The 12,120-nt window shown below is 32.5% G+C and overlaps 1 protein-coding gene across 2 annotated transcripts in view; it reads left to right on the top strand.

The window, feature by feature from the left end:
- The window catches only part of LOC134663476 (E3 ubiquitin-protein ligase TRIM45), a 41,307-nt gene that overhangs the window by 5,024 nt on the left and 24,163 nt on the right, over positions 1-12,120 (top strand). The window contains exons 2-3 of one of the 2 annotated variants that reach the window (XM_063519846.1): positions 5,049-5,175; positions 6,026-6,185. In XM_063519846.1, coding sequence (XP_063375916.1) covers positions 5,049-5,175; positions 6,026-6,185 — 287 coding nt within the window. Of the gene's footprint in view, positions 1-4,932; positions 5,176-6,025; positions 6,186-12,120 lie in introns of those variants that run through there. The other variant, XM_063519845.1, reaches the window with a different exon arrangement.

The raw sequence follows: 12,120 nt of genomic DNA on the forward strand, positions 1-12,120 counted from the left end.
TCTCGAGCAAGAAGGGTACCTATATATAGGTTGAGGTCCTTAACTTGTGGATTTGGTAATAGGAGCAAGACACAGACGGGGTGTAAATTAATTGATCCACCATGTTTCAAGAGATTCATGTGCATTGATGCCTTCAAGTTACACTGTACAGACAGACTATATAACTCTTTTGCAGAGTTTTGCCAACATATTATAATAAATGACTGCATTTGTTTGGGTGTACTTGTTCCACGACAAAAACATATTTATATATATTACAATGTATTTTTGAAAAGTACTCGCCTTTCAAAATAGCTTCGCCTTTTCGCAAGGCTTGCTGCTGTTTCACATTGTGCAAAGCAAACAGTATCGCAATGCTATAATTTTGTATAAATTGAGAACTAGAGGGTCATGCCCTAGACGTGACCGCCCAGAAGTTATACTAGAATCGTTCGTGCAAACCATTAAGTCACTGTTTATTAAAAACCTTGTGACTGGGTACATTACATTCCACGGTGGGTACATTTGTTAAACGTATAGTATCAAACTATGACGAATAATGATAAGTGAATTAAGTGATAACAATATTTGGTCCGTGCATAGAAGCACGTGCCTTTGAGATTAGTGCATGGGTAGTTTAAAATAAACTTAATCTGTGCATAGGAGCACTTACGATCAAGGTGGTTCGAATCCTCAAGGTTCACAAGGCAGACATAAGGGTGTAAAATAAATCATTCATAAACGCCCCGTTAGGTCAGTTTTGTACATTTTTATTTCCAACATGCTTGTGCAGCACATGACAATTTTCCTATACCATGCCAGTCAGGGATATAATAATTAAATAGGTACCTAACCTTGGTTATGGCTACCTACATAGGTAGGTACTCGTAAAAATGTTAACTGAAAGACTAGTGCTCTCGAGGCAAATATAATTTATATTAATTTCTAGTCTGTCATAGCAGGCATAGACTTCAAAAGTTTTTAGATATTCATAGGGCCGCTAAACGGAACCCTTTGTACACCTTGAGCAGGCTGTTTGTGCTCTTGTAATTTTATTTTCACACCATCAGTGATATTAAACATAGCTTATTTCAGAATTGAACCGTAAGCTATGTTGTGTCGTGAGCTTAAGTGAGCCTGATTTAATTAGAGTCCACAGATTATCTGGACCTTGGAGGATTGACCACACCTTATTCTAAATATCAATATTCTGTCTGGGCTTATGGTCGAATTTAGGTGACTAAATCTCTTAGTATTATCTATGCCACCAACGTTATGAGGCTTAGCGTCTCTAGACCACAATTTTATATTAGGGTGCAAAGATTTTTTCATCTTTAAAATAAAAATGAGTCGAGATAGGCCTGGAATCTTAGGTTATTTCATATCTATTATATTATAATTTTAGAAATGTTAATTATTCCAATTTTGAGTTTAGCCAATGGGGTGTCCGGGACCCTTAAAATAGATTGGTAAACAAAAATGAAACCTCGAATAACGAAGCCTATTTCGACTGATTTTTACCCAGAACATTATTTTGTTAGAACCCTTTTCACTTGTCCTTTGTCCAAAAGGAGGTATTTACATATTCATCTTTGTTATATTTTTATGATTGTGGCCTACTCGCTCGCCTGTGTTATGACCATATCATTTAATTTCTGACATGCCTTGCGCAGGCTTATATAGGTTGTAATATCATCATCAGTAACTTGACATCAGTTTGAGAATGAATCAAAGATTCTTTGGCACACCTTACGCAGGTGGAAACATGGCAGCCTTGCGCAGGCTTAAATAGGTACACAACATATTGGTATCATCACAAATAACTTGACGTTAGTTTGTGACTGAATAAAAGATTCTCTTAGGCACACCTTACGCAGGTGGAACCATAACAGACATAGCTTAAGAATATCATTCAAATGAAGTTTATGTTTATGGGTAATATTCCCTTAGTTGCGAGTTCTTCGCTCGACAAGGGGAAAGGATTTACTTTAATAGGCACTTTTAGAAAGTGTCATTCACGGTGACGAGATTTGCCATGATTAAACTTTAACTCTACAGTTAGCGAATATAATTTGAAATTATGAAGCAAACCATGCGTCTTCGTCAATGAATCAATCTAAATATTCCCATATTGTTAATGCCCTTTCAAGTCACAGGCTTCCGATTTTATTTAAAACGTTTACAAGTGTAGGTACTATTTATGTAGGTAGGTAGGTAGGCTTAAAGAACCGTCTTGTATGTACCTATGGTTACATATAGAATGAATAATCAAGTTATTCAAATCCAAAATAATACAAGCACATATAGCAACTACATGCAAGAGTTCTTTTAAGCTGTTAGTACCTGTTATTTATTTAAAGAGATACCTATCTACCTACATTTTAACCTTTTTTTTTTTTTTTTTTTCAAAATCTAAGATCTAGTTGGAGAGATGTAAATTGATAAGGAGTGAAATACTTAAGGATTTCCATGTCATTCTTGCGCAGAGCCATGCTAATATATCTCTTTAACTAGTCAGACTTAAGTTTACGTACTGCCGAAGTACTCACTTTCCACAAAAATAAATGCAATTCTTGCGATGTAGGTTTGTTCGTTACCTTGTGTCCCTCAGAGCGGAAATAGAAGCCCCGCGAAGCGGGGCTTCGTCGACTCCTAAGCGGGTACACGTTATTTATCAGCAAGTTTATTACCAAAAAATTCATTTTGCAATATTATATTTAACCCGGAACGGGATAAACCGACAAGTTGCTGATAGATACTTGGACAGATAAACCCTACACGTCTATAAGCTTCTACCTTAATACGTAGGTTCTACGTAACACGTATTAACTATCCGATCCTTTCGTATTCGAAAACACAAATCACTTGAAAACTGAAGGGTATGCCTCCACACATCACCATTTAAGTGTTATACCTAATTTCAACAGTTATTATAGACACACAAAGATTTAAAGTAATAAGTAATAAGACTCTGAAGAGACTTAATGTAGGTATAATATTAATTAAATTCTAATGGTGACAAGTGCACGCTTTACCAGCTCGATGTGTTTTCTACCATTATGTGTTTTAGTATTTTCATTAGCATAGCCACGGTGCGCGCAGGCAGCCTTTGAAAACTTACACATTACTATTCCGGATCATTTTTATTTGCTAGATAGTTTAACGGACACTAAATTTTAATTATTTATTTCGAACGGCAAAAGCCGTTAGAAACTGTTTTTCAATATAGTCAGCTAAACTGGGGTACAATTCAAAAACTCACCAGCAGTTTAGCTTCACGACCTTCCAGATGGAAAAACAGCAAGCCAATGAGTTGGAAATTTGTTTTTGCGACAACCGCCAAAAAGCAAACTGCTGTGTGGTGGGAGTGTGGGAGAGAGAGGGACGTATATGCTAGAAAAGGACAATACGACCGACAACAGGGTTGCCATTCTCAATATTATTATTAGGTTCCGAATAGCGGTACAGTTGTTTAATGTTTTATTAACTACATTAAGTAAACGCGGCGTCATCTGGAAATTCAAGCAGTTTAAGCTTCAATAGTACATTATTGCAGAGGCCGGGAAAGGGCAATTCGTGGATGAGTTTCGATTTTGTCGGACGACGCGAAGCGGAATCCGACAAAGAAGACGAATCCACGAATTGCTATTCCTGCCGAGGCATATATAGTGCTTTTCTCCAAACATGCGAGGAAATAAGCTAAAATAATTATTATTTAAGCATCAAGCATCACTCAAATCAAACCTTCACATCCAAAATGTCAAAAACAATTTCCCTCTTTAATTAATTTTTAAAAGTTAAAGGCACAAACTTATTCTGCCATTCAATATTCGTTCATTCAATATAATTGCGCAATATAGTTTGTCAAACCAACTTTTCAGTCAGTAAGAACCAGGAAAACTACACCCATCCTTTTCTTTTGGGTGCTAGTACTAGTGTAAGACAAAGATAGTATGATTCTCTTTGTCTATGTTTGAAATGAGAAAGTCCTTTGACAAACTATGTAAGCTTTATGAACACGGATGAGATTTAAAAAAAATATAAAAATAATCTTTGATTTTATTAAGCAGTATTCGCACGATCATACACGTGAAATGATAGCTGATCGGGTCGTGTAGAAGCGGCTCGCGGCAATAATAATTGGCTGTTTGCGTTTTTTATTATTAAAAAGTAAAAAACACTACAGTAATAAGTTATTACTGTAGTGTTTTTTTACTTCCCGTCCGCTAGAACAGGACAGCGATAGTTTGATGTTTTTTAGTTAGAGTTTGACATTAACGAAGAACTTCCCGTACTATTTTTGCTACAGTAAGGTGAACATTTCCGAGCATATTGAAGAAAAACAACCTTACTTATATCTAAATTCAAATGCCTACTTAACACAAATAACACGACACATAAAACATGGGCATGGGACCGTATTGCTTAAAGCAGACATAGGCTGGTTTAAGTAAATTCCGGGTTTGAAACACTAAATAAACTTCAAAATTTATGACTATTCTGAAATCTGCAGTTTAACACATATACAAACTGTTTCACGAACTCACAGTCCATAAATTTGTAAACATCAATCAAATCTGGACACACACAGTCGACGTTGTTCAGTCGTGGATTTAGTTTACCCTCACCGCGCCGGCAGTAAGCACGTTTGTGCTATTTTTACATAGTACAAATAGATCGAAAACTAACTGAACGGTCAAAGTTTGTATTAGTGTTCAGTTTTTACTCATTTTGGCAGGCAACATTACAACCATAAATTAAAAAAAAAAACTCTAAAATTAAACCAGCGCAACAAAAATTTTAATTAGGTACTTTAAAAATTACTGATATTTAAAGAATACCTTACGAAATTTAAAGCGATCGCGCTAAAATAAAAATAAAAACATCAGACAGCTATCGAATTGTACGCATATGGTACGCATACGAAAATTTATTAAAAAAAAAAACAATTTTAGTAAAATTCAAACTCTCGGATTTTAAGCATGTGAAAAAAACCACGTAAAAAAGTTTCCAAAACCTTTTCGCGTACATGAAATGGAAGTGGATCGTATTCTGTACATCTTCGGCAGTTTTACGCGGAAGAAGGACAAGCGCAAGTCGTTCGAGCAGTCGTCCATCAGCGCAGGCAACAGTCCGTTGCGACGGCCCAACAGCATTGCGCCGAGGACGTCGGCTTATGAGGACAAAGAAGTGAAGGTAAAGCTGGATCTAGACTAGAATAATTTACGTTAGTCTCTTTCTGCACAGACTCTAGGTACATTGCAGACCACTAAAGTAAACTGCATTCAAGAGTATGCTGGCCTAGCCAAGGTTACAATCGCTATCGCTTCGACAGCGAAAAGCATCATGTCTCTCTATCACTCTTCCATATTAGTGCGACAGTGACAGTTGAGTTTCGATCGCTAGGGAGCGTAAGCGATCGGCATCTTGGCTACGCGGCCTGCCGGCCTAGCCAAGGTTACAATCGCTATCGCTTCGACAACGAAAAGCATTATGTCTCTCTATCACTCTTCCATATTAGTGCGACAGTGACAGTTGCGTTTCGATCGCTACGGAGCGTAAGCGATCGCCATCTTGGCTACGCGGCCTGATCAGATACCGCAACGCAATAAAATGAACATTTTATCCAACCTCGCTAAGAACATTGCTTTTATTTTAGAGTTGATAAAATGGTATGCGATTTAGATAATTGCTGGCTAAAGTAGGAGTGGTAGGAGCCTGTCATGCTATGCGTCACTTTCGCACTTAGATAAGTACATATTTGTTAGAACGTGACAGGCATGGTGACAAATGATAAAGAGCCGACCCCCTACAGCAAGCCTATTATGGATCGCTTTATCCACATTTATCAACGTGATAAAACAACTGTCACTCTTTAACTCTGCGGGATAGAAAGAGACGGACACCGTTTTATCACGCTGTCACGTAGACAAATACGACCATCATATCCGTACTGCATTATTAAAAAATTTAAATTTCCGAATTTTTGCGGGTTTCTATTAATAAGTACCTTATCTTATCTTATCTTATCTTTTATTCCCACCAGGAAAGAAAGAAACACGAAGTGAAACAATGGAATTGCGGGCTGTGCCGCAAAGAATTAGCAGAACCGCGTCTCCTAGCCTGTCTTCATAGCTTCTGCACCCGCTGTCTTCAAGGACTACCCCAAGAGGGAGAGGCAGAGGGCTGGAGCGAGATCGATGGAGGTAAACTAAAAAAACTCTTTTTAACTCTTTAGTGGTTTCTTACACCCAGTGTATAGGTACTAAGTATAGCCGGTCAAACTTTGTCAGTTGGAAAAGGCGTGAAATTGAAATTTTCTATGTGACGATTACTCTTCGCGCCTATTTTTTTTTTTAATTTGCCGCTTTGTTCTACTGACAGAAATGGCTTGACAGACTATAGGTACGATAGACTCCGGCGAGATCAACTTGGCGATATATGTATACCTACCTCACCCCCATTAACAAAACAATAATTTAAGCCCAATAGTAGCCGTTTACAAGAAGTCGGTTAAAAAGTTAAATTCTCCTGATACTCAAAACCATATAAAATACACGCTTTACTTCAGAAATTATTACTAAATTTTCCAGAAAACGAAACCGTTTTAAAAACATCTAAACCACCAATTCTTACCAAATCATTAACAATTTTAACTCATTCGGACACTAACCAACTTAAACAGAACCCTTTCGTAATTGTTTCCTGGTAGGTAAAGTTATGAACTGAGGAAATTTAACAGCTCTTTTTGTGCTGGTAATGATATAATGTTAATAAAAGATGCTTATAGCAGTGACTAGTAGCCTTAAAGCGCATCTGGAGCGGCCATTAAAATATTACGAGCTATTAGAATACAATGAAACGCAGTCGAGTGCTGTTAAATATAGTCGTTGGAAATTGATGACCGATACAAATTTTCATCATCCTAGCGTTTTCCTACATTTTGTTCAAAAAAATGTGCACAATATGTGTACCTATGTCCAGGCTATCCCAAAAGTGCCACACGTATGTAAGATTCATTAAAATTACTAATTATTAGAAACAGATTTAATGAAATAAAGAGTTGAATAATCATTGGTAATCTATAATTTAATAAATTTAAAAGTAACGTGATTGATAGTTGACCTTTGTAAATAGAAGGTAGTTGGAAGAAAGAATAAAAGACGACTGGCATGGCGGTTAACGGGCATTCGGTTACGGGCAGAGGTGAAGGGAGGACGATTGTGAAGTGAGAGGATTGGAGATTGAACTGTAACGGAATATTGTGATCAAGAAATATATTGCTGTTATGAAAGAAGGAATTTTTATTATACATCAGAAGTGACTATGGACCATGAGGAAAAAAAAAACATCCAGGCGGCGCACGAAAACTCCTGAGCGTGACCGAAAATCGAAATCTGATGATGGACAAGAACGTCGAAGCCGAAGTCGCAGGGAACAACAGGCGGAGTCGCAACCGGCGAAGCCGCAGCAGCGGCAGACACGGCCGAGGCAATGAGAGATGGCTTCGAAGATCAACACGGAAGGACAACGGCCAGGATCGCTTTCACGTGGAAGCCGCACAGGACAGGAACGGATGGCTTGTATATCTTTGTCGTCTTCAGTTGTAGATTTTAATTAGATGTCGTTTATTGCTTAAACTGCGAATATTTTGGTACAGTATCCTTGGTTTTAAGAAGTTCGTTGCAAAGCTCTGCTGATTGCTGTTGATCAATTCGTCAATTGTGGTTGGTGCAACTGACGCTTAAGTGGCAAGTAAATAACGATATGATGAAAATACCTACATATGATGATAAGTATAATATTATCGAATTATAAAATTTCTGGATTATTTTAATTAATGAGTTACGGATTAATGAGTTACGGATTAATGAGTTACGGATTAATGAGTTACGGATTAATGAGTTACGGATTAATGAGTTACGGAGTAATGAGTTACGGATTAATGAGTTACGGATTAGTGAGTTACGGATTAATGAGTTACGGATTAATGAGTTACGGACTAATGAGTTACGCATTAGTGAGTTACTGGATTGATCAGTTACTGGATTGATCAGTTACTGGATTGATCAGTTACTGGATTGATCAGTTACTGGATTGATCAGTTACTGGATTGATCAGTTACTGGATTAATCAGGTACTGGATTACTGGATTAAGCAGTTAATGGATTATAGAGTTAATGGATTATAGAGTTAATGGATTATAGAGTTAATGGATTATAGAGTTAATGGATTATAGAGTTAATGGATTATAGAGTTAATGGATTATAGAGTTAATGGATTATAGAGTTATTGGATTATCGAGTTATTGGATTATTCAGTTGAGTTATTGGATTATTGAGTTGAGTTTTATTGAGTTGAGTTATTGGATTATTGAGTTGAGTTATTGGATTATTGAGTTGAGTTATTGGATTATTGAGTTGAGTTATTGGATTATCTAGTTGAGTTATTGGATTATCTAGTTGAGTTATTGGATTATTCAGTTGAGTTATTGGATTTATTCAGTTGAGTTATTGAATTATTCAGTTGAGTTATTGGATTATTTAGTTGAGTTATTGGATTATTTAGTTGAGTTATTTGATTATTGATTTGAGTATAGGATTATTTAGTTGAGCTATTGGAGTATTTAGTTGAGTTATTGGATTATTGGACTATTGAGTTATTGGATTATTGAGTTATTGGATTATTGAGTTATTGGATTATTGAGTTATTGGGTTATTGGGTTATTGGATTATTGGATTATTGGATTATTGGTTCATTGGATCATTGGTTCATTGGATCATTGGATCATTGGATCATTGGATCATTGGATCATTGGATCATTGCATTATTGCATTATTGGATTATTGAATTATTGAATTATTGAATTATTGAATTATTGAATTATTGAATTATTGAATTATTGAATTATTGAATTATTGAATTATTGAATTATTGAATTATTGAATTATTGAATTATTGAATTATTGAATTATTGAATTATTGAATTATTGAATTATTGAATTATTGAATTATTGAATTATTGAATTATTGAATTATTGAATTATTGAATTATTGAATTATTGAATTATTGAATTATTGAATTATTGAATTATTGAATTATTGAATTATTGAATTATTGAATTATTGAATTAGTGATTATTGAGTTATTGGATTATTGAGTTATTGGACTATTGAGTTATTGGATTATTGAGTTATTGGATTATTGAGTTATTGGATTATTGAATTATTGGATTATTGAGTTATTGGATTATTGAGTTATTGGATTATTGAGTTATTGGGTTATTGGATTATTGGATTATTGGATTATTGGATTATTGGATTATTGGTTCATTGGATCATTGGTTCATTGGATTATTGGTTCATTGGATCATTGGATCATTGGTTCATTGGATCATTGGTTCATTGGATCATTGGATCATTGGATCATTGGATCATTGGATCATTGGATTATTGGATTATTGAATTCTTGGATTATTGAATTATTGGATTATTTAATTAATGGATTATTGAATTATTGAATTAGTGAATTATTGAATTATTGAATTATTGAATTATTGAATTGTTGAATTGTTGAATTGTTGAATTGTTGAATTGTTGAATTGTTGAATTGTTGAATTGTTGAATTGTTGAATTGTTGAATTGTTGAATTGTTGAATTGTTGAATTGTTGAATTGTTGGATTGTTGGATTGTTGGATTGTTGGATTGTTGGATTGTTGGATTGTTGGATTGTTGGATTGTTGGATTGTTGAATTGTTGAATTGTTGAATTGTTGAATTGTTGAATTGTTGAATTGTTGAATTGTTGAATTGTTGAATTGTTGAATTGTTGAATTGTTGAATTGTTGAATTGTTGAATTGTTGAATTGTTGAATTGTTGAATTGTTGAATTGTTGAATTGTTGAATTGTTGAATTGTTGAATTGTTGAATTGTTGAATTGTTGAATTGTTGAATTGTTGAATTGTTGAATTGTTGAATTGTTGAATTGTTGAATTGTTGAATTGTTGAATTGTTGAATTGTTGAATTGTTGAATTGTTGAACTGTTGAACTGTTGAACTGTTGAACTGTTGAACTGTTGAACTGTTGAACTGTTGAACTGTTGAACTGTTGAACTGTTGAACTGTTGAACTGTTGAACTGTTGAACTGTTGAACTGTTGAACTGTTGAACTGTTGAACTGTTGAACTGTTGAACTGTTGAACTGTTGAACTGTTGAACTGTTGAACTGTTGAACTGTTGAACTGTTGAACTGTTGAACTGTTGAACTGTTGAACTGTTGAACTGTTGAACTGTTGAACTGTTGAACTGTTGAACTGTTGAACTGTTGAACTGTTGAACTGTTGAACTGTTGAACTGTTGAACTGTTGAACTGTTGAACTGTTGAACTGTTGAACTGTTGAACTGTTGAACTATTGAACTATTGAACTATTGAACTATTGAACTATTGAACTATTGAACTATTGAACTATTGAACTATTGAACTATTGAACTATTGAACTATTGAACTATTGAACTATTGAACTATTGAACTATTGAACTATTGAACTATTGAACTATTGAACTATTGAACTATTGAACTATTGAACTATTGAACTATTGAACTATTGAACTATTGAACTATTCAACTATTGAACTATTGAACTATTGAACTATTGAACTATTGAACTATTGAACTATTGAACTATTGAACTATTGAACTATTGTACTATTGAACTATTGAACTATTGAACTATTGAACTATTGAACTATTGAACTATTGAACTATTGAACTATTGAATTATTGAATTATTGAATTATTGAATTATTGAATTAAAGAATTAAAGAATTAAAGAATTAAAGAATTAAAGCATTAAAGAATTAAAGAATTAAAGAATTAAAGAATTAAAGAATTAAAGAATTAAAGAATTAAAGAATTAAAGAATTAAAGAATTAAAGAATTAAAGAATTAAAGAATTAAAGAATTAAAGAATTAAAGAATTAAAGAATTAAAGAATTAAAGAATTAAAGAATTAAAGAATTAAAGAATTAAAGAATTAAAGAATTAAAGAATTAAAGAATTAAAGAATTAAAGAATTAAAGAATTAAAGAATTAAAGAATTAAAGAATTAAAGAATTAAAGAATTAAAGAATTAAAGAATTAAAGAATTAAAGAATTAAAGAATTAAAGAATTAAAGAATTAAAGAATTAAAGAATTAAAGAATTAAAGAATTAAAGAATTAAAGAATTAAAGAATTAAAGAATTAAAGAATTAAAGAATTATTGGATTATTGAATTAAAGAATTATTGGATTATTGGATTATTGAATTAAAGAATTATTGAATTATTGGATTATTGGATTATTGAATTAAAGAATTATTGGATTATTGAATTAAAGAATTATTGGATTATTGAATTAAAGAATTATTGGATTATTGAATTAAAGAATTATTAGATTATTGAATTAAAGAATTATTGGATTATTGAATTAAAGAATTATTGGATTATTGAATTAAAGAATTAAAGAATTATTGGATTATTGAATTAAAGAATTAAAGAATTATTGGATTATTGAATTAAAGAATTATTTGATTATTTAATTAAAGAATTATTTGATTATTTAATTAAAGAATTATTGGATTATTGAATTAAAGAATTATTGGATTATTGAATTAAAGAATTATTGGATTATTGAATTAAAGAGTTAAAGAATTATTGGATTATTGAATTAAAGAGTTAAAGAATTATTGGATTATTGAATTAAAGAGTTAAAGAATTATTGGATTATTGAATTAAAGAATTAAAGAATTATTGGATTATTGAATTAAAGAATTAAAGAATTATTGGATTATTGAATTAAAGAATTATTTGATTATTTAATTAAAGAATTAAAGAATTATTGGATTATTGAATTAGAGAATTAAAGAATTAAAGAATTATTGGATTATTGAATTAAAGAATTAAAGAATTATTGGATTATTGGATTTTTGAATTAAAGAATTATTGGATTATTGAATTAAAGAATTATTGGATTATTGAATTAAAGAATTATTGGATTATTGAATTAAAGAATTATTGGATTATTGAATTAAAGAATTATTGGATTATTGAATTAAAGAATTATTGGATTATTGAATTATAGAATTATTGGATTATTGAATTA

The sequence above is a fragment of the Cydia fagiglandana genome, chromosome 4, assembly GCF_963556715.1.
Source record: "Cydia fagiglandana chromosome 4, ilCydFagi1.1, whole genome shotgun sequence".
NCBI classification, from domain to species: domain Eukaryota; kingdom Metazoa; phylum Arthropoda; class Insecta; order Lepidoptera; family Tortricidae; genus Cydia; species Cydia fagiglandana.